We start from the raw sequence: 24375 nt of genomic DNA on the forward strand, positions 1-24375 counted from the left end.
TCCTTTGAGCATGACACAAGTAATTTTTCCAACAATTGTTTACAGACAGATTATTTCACTTATAATTCACTGTATCACAATTCCAGTGGGTAAGAAGTTTACATACAGTCAACTAAGTGTGCCTTTAAACAGCTTGGAAAATTCCAGAAAATGATGTCATGGCTTTAGAAGCTTATAATTTGAGTCAATTGGAGGTGTACCTGTGGATGTATTTTAAGGCCTACCTTCAAACTCAGTGCCTCTTTGCTTGACATCATCGGAAAATCAAAAGAAATCAACCAAGACCTCAGAAAGAAAATTGTAGACCTCCACAAGTCTGGTTCATCCTTGGGAGTAATTTTTACTAGGATTAAATGTCAAGAATTGTGAAAAACTGAGTTTAAATGTATTTGGCTAAGGTGTATGTAAACTTCCGACTTCAACTGTATATTGACTACGTCCGTCCTAGCTCGCTCATTAATGTCTTAATCGAAATTATGGATTGCCTCTTATCAGCTCGTCGTTCCCTTATAGTTTGTACATCTCAATTGTCAGTAGAAACACCATTTGTTTAAGCAAGTCAGCGATGTCAGCTAGGTTTTTTTAAACGGCAGTAAATGAGGCTGAATGAACTGTTTCGCTGCCAGACAAGGCTCTGCTGATAGCCAGGGTAGCGGTGGTAAGGATTCACTCCATGGTGCTGAAAGAAAGTTCTGCTGTTGGGACAGCTTTATGTAGGCCCTAACAGTTTGTGGCACTTTTTGTCACCATTATAGTGCAATTAATGTATTGTTTAGTGTTGTGTAGTGACTTTGCTGGCATGTATCTAAAACAAATGGTTTGAGTTTGCCCCACCAAGATTTACATACTAAAATCGCCACTGTGACCCAATCTCCTTTTCACTTCCATCATTATTTAATTGACCACACCAGTCAAATCAATGATGTTCTGCTCTCTTTTTAAATATCAAATTAACCTTAGCCTGTGGGGGGTCGGAGAGACCGCCACTTCATCAACAGGCAGACTACTCTGCATAATGAAGAGGGAGCTGTTGTTGATAGAACCACCCGCACCTCCTTGTTGACCACATTGTTTCGAAATCTCAAATTACCCCATACCAGTCTCTAAAATATTAATTTCACGCATGAGGTGTCAAATGAAATTATTTGCATCAGTCAACACTTTGCTTGGGTAAACAACATTATTTTACCAGAATATGTATTTTTTTAAACTCCCAAAGCCTAATCAACAGGGTGCACTTTAATTAAATTGATATAGTCAACAAACAAGACTCAAAACAAGACACTGTGATTAAAGGACACAACACGTGAGGGAATGCACTTTAGGCGCATTCACACTGCACCTTAGCCCAGGGCTAAGAGCCTCCTTAGCCCTGAGCTAAGGGAGATTTTGCCAGGGCTAAGCGAGTGTTCACACTTGAACATTCTAGTGGGTTAGCACCAACCTTAGCCTAGAGCTAGCTGACCCTGAACCAGTACCTGTGCGTTATGTATATGTTTAATGCCCAGAAAGCACCAATTCAAACTCCCATTCACCAGCTCTGCATGCGTTATAATGTCAGAATAAGTTTGTTGATCACCAAGTTTCGCTGAGCAACTATTTCATTTACTCCCATTAAGACTGGCCGGTAATAATTGTTCAGATCTGTGGTTGAGTGGGTTGCATCCCAAATCTATCTGCTGTTTCTCCATCTTGTCTGGATTTTCATTAAAGAGTGTTAAAAGTGTTAAAATACCTTTAATGTAAATGTTAAATAATAAACGTAGTGCACTAGAGAGAATATGGTGATGCAACCCTAGAGTCGTTAACATCATAATGTTTGTCATTGTAATTAGGTTAATATTGTAGCAACAATGCTACTGCTATGTCAGAGTGCAGACTTCAGGTATCATCTAACAATGATTTTCATACTAATTCAATCGTAAATACTTATTTCCTCAACGTTTGTGAACCTTGTAAAAAGCAATCCCACTCCCTCTCATGGTATACAGACAGACGTACTTGTACTAAGAAGCTGCCCAAGGCTATTGCCACCCACAGCTGTGCAGTGTGTTGCATGGGCTGGTGTCCTTGAGTACAACCAGCACATAATGCTCATGACTGTTAAAGAAAGTACATGTTTTTTTTACCTTTATTTAACTAGGCAAGTCAGCTAACAACAAATTCTTATTTTAGGAACAGTGGGTTAACTGCCTTGTTCAGGGGCAGAAGCACAGATTTGTACCTTGTCAGCTCAGGGATTTGAACTTACAACCTTTTGGTTACATTTACATTTTAGTCATTTAGCAGACACTATTATCCAGAGCAACTTACAGTGGCAAATGGATACATTTCATACATTTTTTAAATTTATTTTCATACTGGTCCCCCGTGGGAATCGAACCCACAACCCTGGCATTACTAGTCCAACACTCTAACCACTAGGCTACACCACTGCCCCAGGGAGGAAGGACAATTTCTGGATTTGTCCTTGTGTAATTGTATACTTTCTTCTTTTAAATGGCCTAAGGAATATTTATTTTAATATGGTTTGATGCTGTGTGTGTGTGTGTGTGTGGTGTGTGTGTGTGTGTGTGTGCACTTGTGTATTACCATTCTCAGCATCTGTGAATGGAAGCATGGCTCCCCAGTTTCCATCAGCAGCTGCCACTGTTGAGGCATTACACAAGCAGGGAAGTGGGAGGCAGGCAGGCAGTGGTAATGTGGGGGAAGCTGCTATAGCTGCCTAACAATAAACTCACACCTCCTCAATCTATAATCAGGAACAGGCTCGAGGCATCTGCTCTAGAACAAGATTTCGCTTTAGTCGAGAGACACTTAGTCATTTGGTGTTTTGCGGATAATATACAATGTGTCTGCAAGTGTCACAGTTTAGTGTTGAAATGCAAGGCTGTTTGTGCAAATATGCGTCATTAAATTAATGGACGTTTACTTTTTTCTGTTTTATTATTATATGAATACGATAGAAATAAGATAGAAAATATATGGATGATTTTTTTGTAAAAGACCAAGAGAAGTAGTAACACTGTTGCATGGCAATAACGTCTTCTGGTTCTGAGTCTTAGGCCTGGTCAGTGTGATGCTGAACATATGATAACGGACGATACTCATTACAGTATGTGTAGCCCATCAATCATATATATTTTATATTATGAAATTGCGGTGCAACCTTAAAAGCAGCAATTATTGTATCGCGATCCAAGTCCTCATTATGCATAATGACACTTTAGGGAAATAAACTAAACACCTGTAGGCGATTAGATTTCCAACTTTGCAATGACTCTGCAAATTAGATCATTCACAAATGTTCACATTTAAGATCGAATGGCACGCCTGGGAGTGTGTCAAGAGTCATTCGTATCATTTAGGAAAATTACGCACAGTTTCGATCCATTTTGCCCCAAATGATTTAAGGCTTTTCTTGTGTTAATTACGAAAGTAGGCTAGAACATGTCTTCAAGGTCATGGCTCATATAAAGTAGTTTAGATACAGTATGGGGGAAACGTATGCTGCAAAGGTACAGACACTTGCGTGCTCATAAGAATTGCCCTGCCGGGTGGGGAATCCTGCGAAAGTCGAGAAGTACGGCAATTGGTCCGCTAAATACAGTATCTCTCTATATTCTGCCGGAAAATCTGGTGTGAAGGTGAAGAGAAGCATCTGGGAGGCATCGATTTATAACTTCTGATCACGACCCGGTTCTTGGAAAAACGGGTGCCTGACTGCCTGTAAAACCTTAAATGAACAGCTCCAACTCAATAGTCAAGTTCAACTTTTGCCATGGGAACGTAGCCAAGTCAAACGGAGGATAGCGCATCCTTCTCCGAATAAAATATCACTGACGGGGCGATTTCAAGCCAACGACTTGTGAGATATGTTGACAGACGTGGAAAACAACTGTTGAGGGGAAGCCGAGAATGAGGATGTATTTTCCTAACGTGGACTACAGGCATTTTGGTATAGTTTGCTTGCATCATAGGCATATGTTGCAGTGCGCTAGAGGAGAGAGGAAGGTTAATTCGGGGTGCTGGCGCAATTGATGTCCAAGTGCCTCTATAGGAACCACCTGTAACTTTTACAAAATGGAAAACTGTCGTTTTTATCGATGTGAAACAAACGTTTTAGAAGAGCATGATAACTTTTTAGGGGGCTAACAATAAGTTGGAATTTAGCCTAAAATATGAACTATTTCTGATATTAAACGTTTGCATCATTTATGAAAGTCAATCTAGAGAAAACAAATCTAGCTCATCCAAAGAGAGCTACTAAGTTTATTTTATATAAGATTTTTCCCTCCCTGGGTTGAAGAAATCGCGTTGGCTCATATGGGACTGAGGCACTCGCGTTGCCTGCTCCTACGGAGAAAAATGGCGGAGCCGGACAATTCTGAGGTATGTCAGTTCGCTGGTAAATGATCCAAGGAGTGACAAATGCTGGTCAAAATCTTCGGTAATATTGATATAATCGATAAAGATCAATTTCTGATGGTTCTGTTTATTAATGTTTTAGTGTCTTTGTCAGTTTTGAAGTAATCAATGATGTATCGACTACTGGTGTCTGTAAAAAGCAATGCAGGCACATGCAACGTTTAGTTGTTTTTGTAAATTGTTATGGCATATATCCCGTTAAAATATTAAATTTGCAAAGAAATGCAATGCAGAAATGATCTGTAGTGGTTAGCGTGTGCGCTGTCCTTGGTGCTGATTTCACTATCCGTTCGGCACAATCTGTCGCATGGACTCCTGCTGCTCTGAAAACGGGTAGATGCGTAACATTATGTAATCTAGCCTACCAAGTGACCTCTAATGCATTCTAAGTGCTTCACTGTATTTGTAAATAACACATTTAGCCATGTAATGCTATAACAAATGGTTTTGAATCAAAGTGCACTGTATTGAAAGCGATTTGTTATTGCAAACAGATCCAGTCCTGTTGCTGTTCTCTGATAATGTTCAAGTGCCCTCTCTTCAAATACACCTCCACTCACTTTTGTCTGTCCCTAATTTTCAATCTCTCCCTCGCTCTCCCTTCCTCCCTCTCTCTCTCTATATATCCCTCTCCCTCCCACCTTTTCATCTCTCACTCTCCCATCTCTCTTTCCTCCCCACATTGTCTATCTTTATTTCTGTCTCTTTATTTGCGCTATCCCTACCCTTCTCTCTGTCTTCATATTCCCTATTTCTCTCTGCCTCACCCCCTCCTCTCTCTTAGCGGCAGCGTACCATCACTGCCCCCCAGTCGCAGTCCTTTCAGCCTGCCTCCTTGCCAAAACCTGTGCCTACTGTCCACCATGTGCCACACCCTCCACATACGCCCCATGTAGCGGCCCTGCCCACCTGCCCCAGGCGCGGCAAGATGGCAAAGCTGCTCAACCCAGAGGAAATGACATCGCAGGACTACTACTTTGACTCCTACGCCCACTTTGGCATCCATGAGGTAGGTAGGGGACTCATCCATGAAGTAGGTAGGTGGGTAGGAGACTCATCTATCAGATAGGTAGGTAGGAGACTCATCCACGAGGTAGGTAGGTAGGTAGGTAGGTAGGTAGGTAGGTAGGTAGGTAGGTAGGTAGGTAGGTAGGTAGGTAGGTAGGTAGGTAGGATACTCATCCATGAAGTAGGTAGGAGACTCATCCATGAGGTAGATATAGTGCCTTCAGAAAGTATTCACAACGCTTTACTTTTTCCAAATTTTGTTGTGTTACAAAGTGAGATTAAAATGGATTTAATTGTTGTTTTTTTGTCAACAATCCACATACTCTGTAATGTGAAATAACAAGCTATACAAAATAAAATACTAATATATCCTGATGAGATAAGTATACAACCCCCTAAGTCAATACATGTTAGAATCACCTTTGTCAGTGATTACAGCTGAGTCATTCCAGGCAAGTCTCTAAGAGCTTTGCACACTTGGATTGTATTGTACAATATTTGCACATTATTCTTAAAAAAATTCTTCAAGCACTGTCAAGTTGGTTGTTGATCATTGCTCGACAGCCATTTTCAAGTTTTGCCATAGATTTTCAAGCCGATTTAAGTCAAAACTGTAACTAGGCAACTCGGGAACATTCAATGTCATCTTGGTAAGCAACTCCAGTGTAGATTTGGCCTTGTGTTTTAGGCTATTGTCCTGCTGAAAAGTGCATTTGTCTCCCATTGTCTGTTGAAAAGCAGACTGAACCCATTTTCCTCTAGGATTTTGCCTGTGCTTAGCTCTATTCTGGTTTTTGTATCATTAAAATGTTTAAAATACTCTCTTCCTTGCCAATGACATGCATACCCATAACATGATGCAGCCACCACCATGCTTAATAATATGAAGAGTGGTACTTAGCGATGGATTTGCCCAAAACATAACACTTTGTATTCAGAACATAAAGTTAATTTCTTTGCCACATTTTTTTTAGCAGTTTTACTTTAGTGCCTTATTGCAAACAGGATTCATGTTTTGGAATATTTTTATTCTGTAGAGGCTTCCTTCTTTTCACTCTGTCAATCAGGTTTATATTGTGGAGTAACTACAATGTTGTTGATCCATTCTCAGTTTTCTCCTATAACATCCATTAAACTATGTTTTAAAGTCACTATTGGCCTCATGGTGAAATCCCTGAGCGTTTTCCTTCCTCTCCGGCAATTGAGTTAGGAAGGATGCCTGTATCTTTGTAGTGACTGGGTGCATTGATACACCATCCAAAGCATAATTCATTATAATTATAACCAATAGGTGCCCTTCTTTGGGAGGCATTGGAAAACCTCCTTGGTCTTTGTGGTTCAATCTGTTTGAAATTCACTGTTCGACTGAGGGACCTTACAGATAATTGTATGTGTGGGGTTCAGAGATGAGGTAGTCGTTCAAAAATCGTGTTAATTAAACACTATTATTGCACACAGAGTGAGTCCATGCAATTAATACGTACATTAATATGTGACTTGTTAAGCAAATGTGTACTCCTGAACTTATTTAGGCTTTCCATAACAAAGGGGTTGAATACTTATTGCTCAAGACATTTCAACTTTTCATTTGTTATTAATTTGTACAAAATTCAAAAAATGTAATTCCACGTTGACATTATACGCTATTGTGTGTGGGCCAGTGACCCAAAAAAGGCTGTAACACAACAGAATGTGGAAAAAGTCAAGTGGTGTGAACATTTTCTGGAGGCACTGTAGGTAGGAGACTCATGGATGTTCTTACTATCCTGCCTGTTGGGATGTTTTGTAACCACTGCTTGCTCTCTGGGGGGTTTAGGCTTTACACGTTTTCGGATGCAGCTGCCAGCAAATTTAATTGATGGATTGACAAGCAGACGTTCAGACGGACTGACTGAACAACTAAGGAACTGACTAATGGACTGACTGGTTTGCTGCCTGTCTGCCTGCTTGACTGACTAATGGACTGACTGGTTGACTGCCTGCCTGCCTGCTTAACTGACTGACTGTCACAGGACTGACATCCTGGTACCTGGCATGGATAAGGAAAGAGGGCGAGGCATTGAAGTGTCAGACTCATACCCCAGATAGTGATCTATTGAAGTGTCAGACTCATACCCCAGATAGTGATCTATTGAAGTGTCAGACTCATACCCCAGATAGTGATCTATTGAAGTGTCAGACTCATACCCCAGATAGTGATCTATTGAAGTGTCAGACTCATACCCCAGATAGTGATCTATTGAAGTGTCAGACTCATACCCCAGATAGTGATCTATTGAAGTGTCAGACTCATACCCCAGAGAGTGATCTATTGAAGTGTCAGACTCATACCCCAGATAGTGATCTATTGAAGTGTCAGACTCATACCCCAGATAGTGATCTATTGAAGTGTCAGACTCATACCCCAGAGAGTGATCTATTGAAGTGTCAGACTCATACTCCAGAGGTGATCTATTGAAATGTCAGACTCATACCCCAGATAGTGATCTATTGAAATGTCAGACTCATACCCCAGATAGTGATCTATTGAAGTGTCAGACTCATACCCCAGAAGTGATCTATTGAAATGTCAGACTCATACCCCAGATAGTGATCTATTGAAGTGTCAGACTCATACCCCAGATAGTGATCTATTGAAGTGTCAGACTCATACCCCAGATAGTGATCTACTTGAAGGTGTCAGACTCATACCCCAGATAGTGATCTATTGAAGTGTCAGACTCATACCCCCAGATAGTGATCTATTGAAGTGTCAGACTCATACCCCAGATAGTGATCTATTGAAGTGTCAGACTCATACCTCAGAGGTGATCTATTGCAAATGTCAGACTCATACCCCAGATAGTGATCTATTGAAGTGTCAGACTCATACCCCAGATAGTGATCTATTGAAGTGTCAGACTCATACCCCAGATAGTGATCTATTGAAGTGTCAGACTCATACCCCAAATGCTCTAGGTAACCTAAAAGAAAATGGGAACAACCAAAAAATGTGTTTCTATCAAGGTCCTTATTTAGCATGTGGGTCAGGTTACAGTCTGAATGCCAAGCAGACCCAAGAACAGAACTGCCCCCGATAAAATGTGTGAGTGTGTGTGCGAGTGCAGATAGATGGGTATCAGATAATCCCAGCAGGGTTTCGTTATAGACCTACCTCTATTTAAAGAGCCTGTGCCAGGGATGCGGCCTAAATACTGCCTCTGTCACTATGATCGTTTTCTATGAATAGAAATCCAGAAGCTGTCATTTCTACATGTTTAAGAGGACATGCACTACGTCCCAAATGGCACCATATTCACTATGTAGGGCACTTCTTTCAACCAGGGCCCATAGGGATCTGGTGGAAAGTAGTGCGCTATACAATATGGGGACATTTGGGACACACACATGTACCTCCCACTTCTGAATTGTTCAGTGTAGCATATTCATTACGTCCTGTATGAGGACATTTATATACACATTTTCCACACTCTGTTGAATCTCTCTTAGCCTGATATTAACCCAATGAGTCCCACCGTATTGCCAGGGCGTTTTGGACATCTAAGCCCTTTTTTAACATAGTGTGTTTGAGTTACAGACTTCTGGGTTGTACCATTGGATTTTTTTATTTCTTCTGCACCCATAGACACCATTAGTCTGTGTGATTAATGGGGGCTGCACTAGAGCAGCGTTTTTGAGACAAGGGCGGATCCCGAAGGGTGTCTGGGTCCGGGTCTTTTATAGAAAAACATCTGTAGAGTCCGAATGGTTTGAGCTACAAACTATTAAAAGCTATCTATGAAAAACTACTTGCCCTATGAAGCAGACAAGCCACACAAGAGTGATTAGAAGGTAAGGGGTTCTTCTACATAGAAGATCATAGGACATACTGTCTGTAAAACTATGATAAGCTCACATAGTTGATGTCACAAACTCCAAACAGTTGTTAGATATACATTTTTTCACAGACCTAAGTTTTTAAATTGACATTTGTCAATAAAACCCATGAATGCAACTGTTTAAGTCAAATTGTGTTTTGTGTTCTACTTGTAGCCCTGGTTGTCCTGAAAATAAAATGGTAAAATACTTCATTGTGAGGCTAAATATGAGGGCTGGACATGCAGATAACTGAAAGTCAGATGAATGAAAAGCCGATCTTCGCTGGGATAGGGTTAAGTTTTTTGAGCTTGACATCCTCTGTGTATCATGGTATCATGTTTTCCTGACCCCATGACCTGACCAGGTACAACTCCTGGACCTAGTCATTGTCACAGAGCTACAAAGTCTTGCACATTCTGGAAATCCTAACTTCCACATAAGTTAAATATTCACTTAGTCTCCCATTGACACCAATGCATGACTAAAGGCTGGATATTCCACAATACTTCTGCGATAAGGATTGAATCCAGCCCTAAGTGAAAACTCGACTTAAATAAAAGTTAGGATTCAGCTCTCTGTGAGATTCCCAATCCTATCAACATTCCCATCTTGTTCCCTGTTGGACAGGAGATGCTGAAGGATGAAGTACGGACCCTGACCTATAGGAATGCCATGTACCACAACAAGCACATGTTCAAGGACAAGATAGTTCTGGACGTGGGCAGTGGGACAGGCATTCTGTCCATGTTCGCTGCCAACGCGGGCGCCAGGCACGTGTACGGGGTGAGAGTCCTTGTCCTGCTTTAAACACCAAACACATTTTTCACACTGTTCATTTCCCAAACGTTGTCGAATGTTGCAGATAGACTTTCCATGAATAGAGCTGATGTGATTCCTTAATTCTCCATGTGGAGAGGCATGTTCGTTCTACATAGCCTATTTCTATCTAAACTTTCCAAAACGTTGCGTGCTTCTGAACGCGCCCCTGACTATGCATTTAACAGATGGCTGTTGGACACTATAGGGCCGAGCTGAACCATACCCTGCTGGGTTTTATATTTTCCTTTCACATTGTCCTTTTCCAGCATGGCTCAAGCAGCCATGGTGGATGCGTTACCAGGCCAGCCCAGATCGGCGTGGCCTGGCTCGGGTTGGCCCTGTAGTGTGAACCAGGCTGAGGAACAAAAGGACTTGATGGTTGATATTCGACTGTCGTCTGATCTGTCTGTTGAGTTGAAGTGGATATAAATGATACAAGTCCTGGTGGGTGTAGCACTGACACTTGTTCACACACACGCACACACACACACGCGCGCGCACACACGCACACACACGCACGCACACACACACACACACACACAAACACAGTTGAAGTGTACCTATGATAAAAATGACAGACCTCTACATGCTTTGTAAGTAGGAAAACCTGCAAAATCAGCAGTGTATCAAATACTTGTTCTTCCCACTGTATAACACCAATGGAGGAGAGAGGGAAAAGATACAGCACATGGATAACATTTTTGATAAAGTGGAGATTGGATCTAGGATGAGTGGTAAAGCTGCAACCCTTGTGTGTGTGTGTGTGTGTGTGTGTGTGTGTGTGTGTGTGTGTGTGTGTGTGTGTGTGTGTGTGTGTGTGTGTGTGTGTGTGTGTGTGACCTAACATTCATCAACGAGTATGTAGGTGATGTGCACATCCAACATTTCTCCACTGAATAAAGCACAGGAGCAGTCCAGACCTTTTCTTTATTTACTGACATTCATCAAACCTGTTTGTTCCTTCTTGTTATGTTCCCCAGATTGAGTGTTCAAGTATATCAGAGTATTCTGAGAAAATCATCAAGTCCAACCACCTACACAATGGTAAGAGTTACACTACAAACCAATTATCTATATAGGTTCACACAGGGTAGGCGACATGGCTATGTCCTGTCAAAGTTACATGCTACAAGTTAACTAGTCAAGGGACAAGGATTTGGGGAGGATTTGGGGAGGATAAACAGATTTGTGTCTAAAGGCAACTTCTGATTCTAGAACTGTGTCTAAAGGCAACTTCTGATTCTAGAACTGTGTCTAAAGGCAACTTCTGATTCTAGAACTGTGTCTAAAGGCAACTTCTGATTCTAGAACTGTGTCTAAAGGCAACTTCTGATTCTAGAACTGTGTCTAAAGGCAACTTCTGATTCTAGAACTGTGTCTAAAGGCAACTTGCAACCATAATATGCATAGTATACATAATAGGCTACTCATGTTCTGTGGATCCTTATTACTATCCGGGTGCAGTGGGGGAGACAGCTGGCATACTGAGAGACATGATATATTAACATTGATAAAGTATCAATGAGAGAGAGAGAGAGAGAGAGAGAGAGAGAGAGAGGAGAGAGAGGCAGGGGAGAGGGAGAGAGAGAGGGAGAGATATTCAGACAGACATCTTCACCCTGGACTCTGTCTGGCAGCTCTGTCTGGCAGCTCTCCTCCCAAACAAAACATCGCTAAACTGAGACATCAATCAGAATGAGCTGTATGTCACTGATCACCACTCTGAAATGTCACATTGATGGAACTCCACAGATGGACATCTAATTGAATGACCCAGAACAAAAAGTGGAACATTGACACTTGATCAATGTTATTCTAACATTTAGAATATATTTTTGTTTTAGTGGAGTGTTTGGTGTAGAGTAGTGTTTAGTTTAGTGGAGTGTTTAGTGTAGTAGAGTGTTTAGTGTATTTGAGTGTTTAGTGTAGTGGAGTGTTTAGTGTAGTAGAGTATTTAGTGTAGTAGAGTATTTAGTGTAGTGGAGTGTTTAGTGTAGTAGAGTGTTTAGTGTACTGGAGTGTTTAGTGTAGTAGAGTGTTTAGTGTACTGGAGTGTTTAGTATAGTGGAGTGTTTAGTGTAGTGGGGTGTTTAGTGTAGTGGAGTGTTTAGTGTTTTGGAGTGTTTAGTGTAGTAGAGTGTTTAGTGTAGTGGAGTGTTTAGTGTAGTGGAGTGTTTAGTATAGTAGAGTGTTTAGTGTAGTGTAGTGTTTAGTATAGTGGAGTGTTTAGTGTAGTGGAGTGTTTAGTATAGTAGAGTGTTTAGTGTAGTGGAGTGTTTAGTGTAGTGTAGTGGAGTGTTTAGTGTAGTGGAGTGTTTAGTGTAGTGGAGTGTTTAGTGTAGTGGAGTGTTTAGTATAGTGGAGTGTTTAGTGTAGTGGAGTGTTTAGTATAGTGGAGTGTTTAGTATAGTGGAGTGTTTAGTATAGTGGAGTGTTTAGTGTAGTAGAGTGTTTAGTGTAGTAGAGTGTTTAGTGTAGTGGAGTGTTTAGTGTAGTGGAGTGTTTAGTGTAGTGGAGTGTTTAGTATAGTAGAGTGTTTAGTGTAGTGGAGTGTTTAGTGTAGTAGAGTGTTTAGTATAGTGGAGTGTTTAGTGTAGTGGAGTGTTTAGTGTAGTGGAGTGTTTAGTGTAGTGGAGTGTTAAGTATAGTAGAGTGTTTAGTGTAGTGGAGTGTTTAGTGTAGTAGAGTGTTTAGTATAGTGGAGTGCTTAGTGTAGTGGAGTGTTTAGTATAGTGGAGTGTTTAGTGTAGTGCAGTGTTTAGTGGAGTGTTTAGTGTAGTGCAGTGTTTAGTGGAGTGGAGTGTTTAGTGTAGTAGATTGTTTAGTATAGTAGAGTGTTTAGTGTAGTAGAGTGTTTAGTATAGTAGAGTGTTTAGTATAGTGGAGTGTTTAGTGTAGTAGAGTGTTTAGTGTAGTAGAGTGTTTAGTGTAGTGGAGTGTTTAGTGTAGTGGAGTGTTTAGTGTAGTAGAGTGTTTAGTATAGTGGAGTGTTTAGTGTAGTAGAGTGTTTAGTGTAGTAGAGTGTTTAGTGTAGTGGAGTGTTTAGTGTAGTGGAGTGTTTAGTGTAGTGTAGTGGAGTGTTTAGTGTAGTGGAGTGTTTAGTATAGTAGAGTGTTTAGTATAGTGGAGTGTTTAGTGTAGTAGAGTGTTTAGTGTAGTAGAGTGTTTAGTGTAGTGGAGTGTTTAGTGTAGTAGAGTGTTTAGTGTAGTAGAGTGTTTAGTGTAGTGGAGTGTTTAGTGTAGTGGAGTGTTTAGTGTAGTGTAGTGGAGTGTTTAGTGTAGTGGAGTGTTTAGTATAGTAGAGTGTTTAGTATAGTGGAGTGTTTAGTGTAGTAGAGTGTTTAGTGTAGTGGAGTGTTTAGTGTAGTGTAGTGGAGTGTTTAGTGTAGTGGAGTGTTTAGTGTAGTAGATTGTTTAGTATAGTAGAGTGTTTAGTGTAGTAGAGTGTTTAGTATAGTAGAGTGTTTAGTATAGTGGAGTGTTTAGTGTAGTAGAGTGTTTAGTGTAGTAGAGTGTTTAGTGTAGTGGAGTGTTTAGTGTAGTGGAGTGTTTAGTGTAGTGTAGTGGAGTGTTTAGTGTAGTGGAGTCTGTGTTGTGAGTGACATTCTGTGTCCTGTCCTTCAGTCATCACCATCTTCAATGGGAAGGTGGAGGAGGTGGAGCTGCCAGTGGAGAAAGTAGACATTATCATCTCAGAGTGGATGGGCTACTGTCTCTTCTACGAGTCTATGCTCAATACGGTCATCTTCGCCAGGGACAAATGGCTAGTAAGCCTGTGTGTTTGTTTTTGTGTATGGGTGTGAGAGAGAGAGAGAGAGAGAGAGAGAGAGAGAGAGAGAGAGAGAGAGAGAGAGAGAGAGAGAGAGAGAGAGAGAGAGAGAGAGAGAGAGAGAGAGAGAGAGAGAAAATACAGGTGTAGGATCTTAATTTGGTCAGTCTTTTGTTGCTGAGAATTTTCTTGCACCGCAGGATATGCAGATGAGCTTTGAAGATTTACATAAATTCACTGAAAACCCACACTAACACACGGTTATATTAACAGTAATGCTCTTTTCATGTAGCCACCTTTTGTCCAGCTAATAGCCTAACCACCAATCAAGCAACATTATGGACTAAACGTTCAAATCCTGTTGCTGCAGAATAATTTTTATGTTACAATATAGATCAAATGAAGATTCTACACCTGTACATGCATGCATGTATGTGTGCAATGATGTGTGTGCATGTGTGTGTGCATGTACGTTTGTGCGTGTGTGTGTGCATCCACATATCAACAAAGGTCCTGCTTATAGCGCCCAGCGAGAAGACGATCTGGTTTCTAACCAGTGTTGCTACTTCAGGGTTTTAGACCGGGTATGAGCTAATGTTACAGGATGCCAGGTGTGCAGACAATGCTTGTGACTGTAGGATGTCTCTATTCTCTATGAGGTGTATCTCAACTAAATTTATGTTGGTGTCTCCTCTCACATTCAGAAGCCTGGAGGGCTGATGTTTCCTGACAGGGCTGCCCTGTATGTGGTGGCCATCGAGGACAGGCAGTACAAGGACTTCAAGATACACTGTGAGAACATCCTTCCGTCTCCGTTTCTTAGCTACTGTGTGTATACTGTATGTATGCTGGAGGTATCCTATCCTCTCCCTCTTCCGGTAGGCTCTCTCCTCCAGCCTCTGGGTTGGACTAGACTACAGAGAGCTGTGTAGAGGAGGGATGGAGGTAAGAGAGGGAGAGCCTGTCTGCTCTGTTCTTAACCCTAACTGAAGTAGACCTATAATACAAGGCTGCCAGACATAGTAGAAGAGTATTTAAGGCCCCTGTCTCTCACTAGAGCAACACCAGATAGACACACTAAGGGAGGGTGGAAGGACTGAGCCCACGTTTTTGGCAACTGTAAAGCTGTGCTATCTTTCCACTGTTTCTGAGGGTTGTTATCGATCCTAGGCAGCAAATAGAGAATAACAGTTTTAGTCTCAATCTAAAACTTGAGATACTCTTCCAATCCAACACAGTGCCAATAGAGTCTGTGTGATGACCACCACTGAGAGAGAGTCTGTGTGATGACCACCACTGAGAGAGAGAGAGAGGGTCTGTGTGATGACCACCACTGAGAGAGAGATAGAGAGTCTGTGTGATGACCACCACTTAGAGAGAGAGAGAGAGAGAGTATGTGTGATGACCACTACTTAGAGAGAGAGAGAGAGAGAATCTGTGTGATGACCACTACTTAGAGAGAGAGGGGGTCTGTGTGATGACCACTACTTAGAGAGAGAGAGGGTCTGTGTGATGACCACCACTGAGAGAGAGAGAGAGGGTCTGTGTGATGACCACCACTGAGAGAGAGAGAGAGGGTCTGTGTGATGACCACCACTGAGAGAGAGAGAGAGGGTCTGTGTGATGACCACCACTGAGAGAGAGAGAGAGGGTCTGTGTGATGACCACCACTGAGAGAGAGAGAGAGAGAGTATGTGTGATGACCACTACTGAGAGAGAGAGTCTGTGTGATGACCACCACTTAGAGAGAGAGAAAGAGAGAGAGTATGTGTGATGACCACTACTGAGAGAGAGAGTCTGTGTGATGACCACCACTGAGAGAGAGAGAGAGAGAGGGTCTGTGTGATGACCACCACTGAGAGAGAGAGAGGGTCTGTGTGATGACCACTACTTAGAGAGAGAGAGGGTCTGTGTGATGACCACTACTTAGAGAGAGAGAGGGTCTGTGTGATGACCACCACTTAGAGAGAGAGAGAGGGTCTGTGTGATGACCACCACTGAGAGAGAGAGAGAGGGTCTGTGTGATGACCACCACTAAGAGAGAGAGAGAGGGTCTGTGTGATGACCACCACTGAGAGAGAGAGAGAGGGTCTGTGTGATGACCACCACTGAGAGAGAGAGAGAGGGTCTGTGTGATGACCACCACTGAGAGAGAGAGAGAGAGAGAGAGAGAGAGAGAGTATGTGTGGTGACCACTACTGAGAGAGAGAGTCTGTGTGATGACCACCACTGAGAGAGAGAGAGAGAGAGGGTCTGTGTGATGACCACCACTGAGAGAGAGAGAGAGAGAGGGTCTGTGTGATGACCACTACTTAGAGAGAGAGAGGGTCTGTGTGATGACCACCACTTAGAGAGAGAGAGAGAGTCTGTGTGATGACCACTACTTAGAGAGAGAGGGGGTCTGTGTGATGACCACTACTTAGAGAGAGAGAGGGTCTGTGTGATGACCACCACTTAGAGAGAGAGAGAGAGAGAATCTGTGTGATGACCACTACTTAGAGAGAGAGGGGGTCTGTGTGATGACCACTACTTAGAGAGAGAGAGGGTCTGTGTGATGATCACCACTGAGAGAGAGAGAGAGAGAGAGAGAGTCTGTGTGATGACCACCACTGAGAGAGAGAGAGAGAGAGAGAGAGAGAGAGAGAGAGAGAGTCTGTGTGATGACCACCACTGAGAGAGAGAGAGGGTCTGTGTGATGACCACCACTTAGAGAGAGAGGGTCTGTGTGATGACCACCACTTAGAGAGAGAGAGAGAGAGAATCTGTGTGATGACCACTACTTAGAGAGAGAGGGGGTCTGTGTGATGACCACTACTTAGAGAGAGAGAGGGTCTGTGTGATGACCACCACTGAGAGAGAGAGAGAGAGAGAGAGAGAGAGAGAGTCTGTGTGATGACCACCACTGAGAGAGAGAGAGAGAGAGAGAGAGAGAGAGAGAGAGAGAGAGTCTGTGTGATGACCACCACTGAGAGAGAGAGAGGGTCTGTGTGATGACCACCACTTAGAGAGAGAGGGTCTGTGTGATGACCACCACTTAGAGAGAGAGGGTCTGTGTGATGACCTCCACTTAGAGAGAGAGGGTCTGTGTGATGACCACCACTTAGAGAGAGAGAGGGTCTGTGTGATAACCACCACTTAGAGAGAGAGAGAGAGTCTGTGTGATGACCACCACTGAGAGAGAGAGAGAGAGAGAGAGAGAGAGTCTGTGTGATGACCACCACTGAGAGAGAGAGAGAGAGAGAGAGAGAGAGAGAGAGAGAGTCTGTGTGATGACCACCACTGAGAGAGAGAGAGGGTCTGTGTGATGACCACCACTTAGAGAGAGAGGGTCTGTGTGATGACCACCACTTAGAGAGAGAGAGGGTCTGTGTGATAACCACCACTTAGAGAGAGAGAGAGGGTCTGTGTGATGACCACCACTTAGAGAGAGAGAGAGAGAGAGAGAGAGAGAGAGTCTGTGTGATGACCACCACTTAGAGAGAGAGAAAGAGTCTGTGTGATGACCACTACTTAGAGAGAGAGTCTGTGTGATGACCACTACTTAGAGAGAGAGAGGGTCTGTGTGATGACCACCACTTAGAGAGAGAGAAAGAGTCTGTGTGATGACCACTACTTAGAGAGAGAGTCTGTGTGATGACCACTACTTAGAGAGAGAGAGGGTCTGTGTGATAACCACCACTTAGAGAGAGAGAGAGAGTCTGTGTGATGACCACCACTGAGAGAGAGAGAGAGAGAGTCTGTGTGATGACCACCACTGAGAGAGAGAGAGAGAGAGAGTCTGTGTGATGACCACCACTGAGAGAGAGAGAGAGAGAGAGAGAGAGAGAGAGAGAGTCTGTGTGATGACCACCACTTAGAGAGAGAGAAAGAGTCTGTGTGATGACCACTACTTAGAGAGAGAGTCTGTGTGATGACCACTACTTAGAGAGAGAGAGGGTCTGTGTGATGACCACCACTTAGAGAGAGAGAAAGAGTCTGTGTGATGACCACTACTTAGAGAGAGAGTCTGTGTGATGACCACCACTTAGAGAGAGAGAGGGTCTGTGTGATGACCACCACTTAGAGAGAGAGAGGGTCTGTGTGATGACCACCACTTAGAGAGAGAGAGAGCGGCTGTGTGATGACCACCACTTAGAGAGAGAGAGGGTCTGTGTGATGACCACCACTTAGAGAGAGAGAGGGTCTGTGTGATGACCACCACTTAGAGAGAGAGAGAGCGGCTGTGTGATGACCACCACTTCAGACACAGAGTGTACCAGATTTGCTCATATCTGAGTGTGTGTGTGTATTCAGGGTGGGAGAACGTGTACGGTTTTGACATGACCTGCATCCGTAATGTGGCCATGAGAGAGCCCCTGGTGGACGTGGTGGACCCCAAACAGGTGGTGACCAACTCCTGCCTAGTCAAGGTCAGTTTGTGTGTGTGTGTGTGTGTGTGTGTGTGTGTGTGTGTGTGTGTGTGTGTGTGTGTGTGTGTGTGTGTGTGTGTGTGTGTGTGTGTGTGTGTGTTAATGGCTGACCCTGGCCGTGACCCTACTCTCAGGGGGAGTTGGGATATGCAACAACAACAAAAAATCTAAATCTCACTTGCGTATAATACATACTTGTTATTATTTATTGCCTGAATCCAGACAGACTAAAAAATGACTTTAAAAAATTGAAGTGTCACAGAGAAACTACCAGCCAAGAATTATGATGAGCCCTAAATGGGTTCCGTGTCCCTGTCTGTGATTTGCCTGTCAATGAATGTGTCTAGACTGTACAGACTTCACAGTGGGACCCATGCCAGCCACCGTATCTGAGCCATAAATAGGCCTAGCACTCCCGGGTCTGTGTGACACATTGGGATTTAACACTGCTGTCCTGTCCTGTCCAATGACGGCCTGTCTGTCCTGGCTAATGACGGCCTGTCTGTCCTGTCCAATGACGGCCTGTCTGTCCTGTCCAATGACGGCCTGTCTGTCCTGTCCAATGACGGCCTGTCTGTCCTGGCCAATGACGGCCTGTCTGTCCTGTCCAATGACGGCCTGTCTGTCCTGGCCAATGACGGCCTGTCTGTCCTGTCCAATGACGGCCTGTCTGTCCTGTCCAATGACGGCCTGTCTGTCCTGTCCAATGTCACATCAATCATCCAAAAGAGAGAATATATCCTCCATTTCAGTGTGAGAGGTATAAGATGCTGTGTGCATTATCTTCAGGAGGAAAGTATTTGATGCTGAGAGGTGCCATGCTTTCTAGGGCGTATGAATGAAAGGATGAATGGATGAATTGAACAGATGAAGGAACTAATTAATAAAAAAGATGATTGACTCACTGACTGACTGGATTGAATAAATGAATGGATAAATTAATGAGTGAATGAATGAATAAACAAATATATTGGGTGGAATTGAATGAAATAAAGAGCAGAACATAAAAATGGAAGGAGAGCTTAGTCAGGTAGAGGGTGTGGATTCCATTTCCAGTTACAAGCCTGAAGTGCTTTAGTGTGACAGAATAGATTATAGCTCCTGACACAGCAGAGAAACCTGTTCACTGACTGGGAAGAAAACACCGCAGATCAGAAAGCATGTCATGAAGCTTCCCAACAATCTAATATCATCCCATAGATAATGAGGTTGAAGAGGCAGAATGGAGCCAAAGACGTGTGTTTGAGAGATTTGTGTATGTCTGACAGTGCTTTTATGTATGAGAGAGTGATAGATGTAAGGAGAGAGAGAGAGAGAGAGAGATGTTGAAATAGAGGAGAAAGGAGAAGTGTGTGTGTGTGTGTGTGTGTGTGTGTGAGAGAGAGAGAGAGAGATATCTATCTTCCGATGCATGTCACCCTGTACCATATTTCCCTTGTAACCTATGACCCAGGAAGTGGACATCTACACGGTGAAGCCTGAGGACCTGTCTTTCACCACGGCCTTCTGCCTGCAGATCCAGAGGAACGACTATGTCCACGCCATGGTCACCTACTTCAACATCGAGTTCACCAAGTGTCATAAGAAGACTGGCTTCTCTACCGGTTAGACCTCACCACACACATATGGGTTGTGTTCATTTGGCACCAAGAGTCAGAAAACAGACTGAAACAGGGAAGGACTACCTAAACTAGTCCAATAAGAAAGACCTACTTATGTTTTCCGTTTCAAAAATGTTTTGCTACGGTGTGCACTAATGAACTTAACCCGCGATGTGACCACATTCAAGTAGACTAAACGCTAGGTCCTTTGAAATGAGGTGTATGACAATATAAGTTACATGTCTTCCACACAAGCCACTTGTGTTGTTATAAGGTCTGGAACCTGAAGCCGCGAGAGATCTTTTACAGGGAGAGAACCACTGTGTTCAGTTTCTGGGTCCTGTCCAGGTTATGCAACAATGGAAAGTTGTCATTTCAAACAGACATCAATCATTTTGTGTAAGTCAGTCAACTGTAGCACTTGTACAAATAAGCCAGGGTGAAAAACTGTTCTCATACCTGTAGTTGTGGAGATTCTTGTCTCTGGCAATGATCCTTTGGTTTTGTTTGGAAGATTGTGGAAGCACAGCACATTTTTTGCATGTTAATTCATCAAGGTTTTGACAAGGGGAGGGCGATATTATTGTGAGGTGTAGGTTTGAGGCTGATGATCAAAAGGTACTGCTAGACATAAAAACATGTAGTAATAACATCCTATGCTGTTTCCTGTAATGACAAGTTGACTTGGATTCTCAGCTCTTGACCCCCCTCTAGTGGTGTTAAGTGGAACGGCACAGGTTAAAAATACAGACCAATGGTACTTTTTCTGTCTCCCTCTCCTGATTATTTCATTCTCCACCATCTCTGTGAAGATCTCAATTGCATACTCATTGCGTCCTCTCTCCTTCTCAAACCCTTTGGAGGATAGGTCAGAGGGGAGGAACATCTAGCTTTCTTATCCAATGGGTGATGAGAAGGAGACAAGGAGAGAGGACTCAATATGTATGCAATTGAGATCTCCCCTATGTCTCTCAATACCGTATTCATTTTCTCCTAATCCTCTCTCCATCTCCGCCTCCTGCTATTCCTCCCCCTCTCTTCCATCTCCCCCTCCTCCTCTCTTGTTCCCCTCCTCCTATTCCTCCCCCTCTCTTCCATCTCCCCCTCCTCTCTTCTTCCCTCCTCCTATTCCTCCCACTCTTCCATCTCCCCCTCCTCTTGTTCCCCTCCTCCTATTCCCCCTCTCTTCCATCTCCCCCTCCTCTCATTCCCCTCCTCCTATTCCTCCCCCTCTCTTCCATCTCCCCCTCCTCTCGTTCCCCTCCTCCTATTCCTCCCCCTCTCTTCCATCTCCCCCTCCTCTCGTTCCCCTCCTCCTATTCCTCCCCCTCTCTTCCATCTCCCCCTCCTCTCGTTCCCCTCCTCCTATTCCTCCCCCTCTCTTCCATCTCCCCCTCCTCTTGTTCTCCTCCTCCTATTCCTCCCCCTCTCTCCCATGGCCAGCTCCTGATGCCGCCAGTACCCACTGGAAGCAGACAGTGTTTTACCTGGAGGACTACCTGACTGTGAAGAAGGGAGAGGAGATACTGGGCAGCATCGCAGTCAAGCCTAACGAAAAGAATGTGGTGAGAATAGAGTTACGCTGTACTAGAACTGCAGCTCACTCCACGCCAGCATAGAATAAAATGCTGTTTTAATTTTTTTTATTCCAGATGGGGGTTTTCTATAGTCCAACCAACGACTCCTGACTATAGATGTCAAGTCTTTAACATGATCTATGAATATGTCTTTCTAAGAGTGAAGCCCTACCTGAGTATTAGCTCAGACGCCGCAAAACCGCCATCCTATTGCTGTACCACCCACTGACTTTAACTGTTAAAACTCTACAAATGCATCCTCCCTTCTTCCCTTATTTGAAGTATTCACAGATCGGAGAGGGTTGGATTGGTGAAAGTAGTACGGTGGGAAACTTTCCATCACTTATCCAACCTTACATACAGTTGAAGTTGGAAGTTTACATACACTTAGGTTGGAGTCATTAAATCTCATTTTTCAACCACTCCAGAAATGTCTTGTTAACAAACTATAGTTTTGGCAAGTCTGTTAGGACATCTACTTTGTGCATGACACAAGTCATTTTTCCAACAATTGTTTACAGACAGATTATTTCACTCATAATTCACTGTATCACAATTCCAGTGGGTCAGAAGTTTACATACACTAAGTTGACTGTGCCTTTAAACAGCTTGGAAAATTCCAGAAAATGATGTCACGGCTTTAGAAGCTTCTGATAGGCTAATTGACATCATTAATGTCAATTGGAGGTCTACCTGTGGATGTATTTCAAGGCCTACCTTCAAACTCAGTGCCTCTTTGCTTGACATCATGGTTAAATCAAAAGAAATCAGCCAAGACCTCATAAAAGAAATTGGAGACTGCCAAGTCTGGTTCATCCTTGGGAGCAATTTCCAAACACCTGAAGGTACCACGTTCATCTGTACAAACAATAGTACGCAAGTATAAACACCATGGGACAACGCAGCCATCATACCGCTCAGGAAGGAGACGCGTTCTGTCTCCTAGAGATGAACGTACTTTGGTGCGAGAAGTGCAAATCAATCCCAGAACAACAGCAAAGGACCTTGTGAAGATGCTGGAGGAAACAGGTACAAAAGTATCTATATCCACAATAAAACGAGTCCTATATCGACATAACCTGAAAGGCCACTCAGCAAGGAAGAAGGCACTGCTCCAAAACTGCCATAAAAAAGCCAGACTACGGTTTGCAACTGCACATGGGGACAAAGATCGTACTTATTGGAGAAATCTCCTTTGCTGCAGGAGGGACTGGTGCACTTCACAAAATAGATGGCATCATGAGGGAGGAAAATTATGTGGATATATTGAAGCAACATCTCAAGACATCAGTCAGAAAGTTAAAGCTTGGTCGCAAAAGAGTCTTCCAAATGGACAATGACCCCAAGCATACTTCCAAAGTTGTGGCAAAATGGCTTAAACGACAACAAAGTCAAGGTATTGGAGTGGCCATCACAAAGCCCTGACCTCAATCCTATAGAACATTTGTGGGCAGAACTGAAAAAGTGTGTGCGAGCAAGGAGGCCTACAAACCTGACTCCTCTGTCAGGAGGAATGGGCCAAAATTCACCCAGCTTATTGTGGGAAGCTTGTGTGACCCAAGTTAAACAATTTAAAGGAAATGTTTCCAAAGACTAATTGAATGTAAACTTCTGACCCACTGGGAATGTGATGAAAGAAATAAAAGCTGAAATAAAATCACTCTATTATTCTGACATTTCACATTCTTAAAATAAAGTGTTGATCCTAACTGACCTAAGAGGGAATTTTTACTAGGATTAAATGTCCGGAATTGTTAACTGTGTTTAAATGCATTTGGCTAAGGTGTATGTAAACCTCTGACTTCAACTGTACGTCAGTGACTACTTTAAATGGAGGTAGGAAAGAAGGATGTATTTTCAAAGCATTCAAAAGGGCTAAATATCCCTACTGTTGTGTCCATCTCAAATACCATTTTCCCACTACTAAGCCAAGCCCTACTGTGCTGGCCTGGTTACACATCCATAGTTGCTGAAATGGTAGGAGGACAATGTGAAAAGAAAATACCAGAGGCAGCACCTATGGTTGGGGTCGACACGATACTGTCAAATGGTTATAGTTGGACTGAAGAGTCTTCTCTTGTATTACAGCGGGACCTGGAGTTCACCTTTGAGTTGGACTTTAAAGGACAGCTGTGCAATGCGGCCATTTCCCACGACTACAAGATGCGCTAGCTGACCAGCAAAGGGCGATATCACCCTCCTCAGCCCCCTATTGGACACATCTTGAGAGGAAGGGCACAGGCTCTCCAACAGGCCCTCTTATTGGTCCTAGGGGGACACGATACGCATCTGATTGGATGACAGCGTTCCAGCACCTATGTGATGTCATAAAAACAAGCCATTTCGAAGCAATAGCGCCATCACCTGCCACATTTTTAAAAGCTGCCCTGAGAATGTAATATCCCTGATGAACTTGATTAGTTATTTTATTCAGGTTGAGTTTCAGTGTTATTAGTACTAGATCTGAAGGAGTTCTAGGTATTTTAGATGCCAGTCCAGAGGTACTTTAAGGACAAACTCTGAGCATGTCTTTTATCAAGGAAAACAGACAGACTACACCTCTGTTTCACCGATGTCTTTCAAAGTTCAACGAATGCAGAACCTAAGAGTTTAACAGGAAAGTCATTCAGTGTTTGTTCAAGTTAGGTATATTTTGTTGGTATTCCGTACTGGTAAGTTATTTGCATGTTTAGCTTTTTGTTCTTGGTTGATTTCAGGCATCATGGTTTGATCATTTGAGATATTCACAATTGCTAATGGAACATGTTTAATGATAGAAACCTGGGAGAAATGTCTTGTCTTCCATCTCCAGTTGGAACATTTATTTTACCATTTTGATTTTGGGGTGTGGTGTAGGAGTGATGAACAAATAAAGAACAATTAGAATTGTTGGGAAAGAATCAAAT

The 24375-nt window shown here is 43.0% G+C and overlaps 1 protein-coding gene across 1 annotated transcript; it reads left to right on the forward strand.

The window, feature by feature from the left end:
- The first annotated feature begins 3679 nt into the window (after positions 1 to 3679).
- On the forward strand, positions 3680 to 24355 carry LOC106609627 (protein arginine N-methyltransferase 8-B). The gene is made up of 10 exons (XM_045722246.2): positions 3680 to 4392; positions 5213 to 5437; positions 9922 to 10077; positions 11094 to 11157; positions 13738 to 13880; positions 14587 to 14674; positions 18176 to 18291; positions 19745 to 19895; positions 21336 to 21457; positions 23558 to 24355. Exons 1-10 carry the CDS (start codon positions 4327 to 4329, stop codon positions 23639 to 23641), a joined length of 1215 nt encoding a protein of 404 aa, XP_045578202.2. The 5' UTR covers positions 3680 to 4326; the 3' UTR covers positions 23642 to 24355.
- The last annotated feature ends 20 nt before the right edge of the window (positions 24356 to 24375 follow it).

The sequence above is a fragment of the Salmo salar genome, chromosome 07 (assembly GCF_965601325.2).
Source record: "Salmo salar chromosome 07, fSalSal1, whole genome shotgun sequence".
Classification (NCBI taxonomy): Eukaryota; Metazoa; Chordata; class Actinopteri; order Salmoniformes; family Salmonidae; genus Salmo; species Salmo salar.

What these genes read in the sequence shown, in the direction of transcription:
- LOC106609627 (XM_045722246.2), top strand. Translation starts at nt 4,327, where the DNA reads ATGGGACTGAGGCACTCGCGTTGCCTGCTCCTACGGAGAAAAATGGCG. An exon ending in CGGAGCCGGACAATTCTGAG is followed by an intron (nt 4,393 to 5,212) that starts GTATGTCAGTTC and finishes CCTCTCTCTTAG; the next exon opens with CGGCAGCGTACCATCACTGC. An exon ending in GCGCCAGGCACGTGTACGGG is followed by an intron (nt 10,078 to 11,093) that starts GTGAGAGTCCTT and finishes TATGTTCCCCAG; the next exon opens with ATTGAGTGTTCAAGTATATC.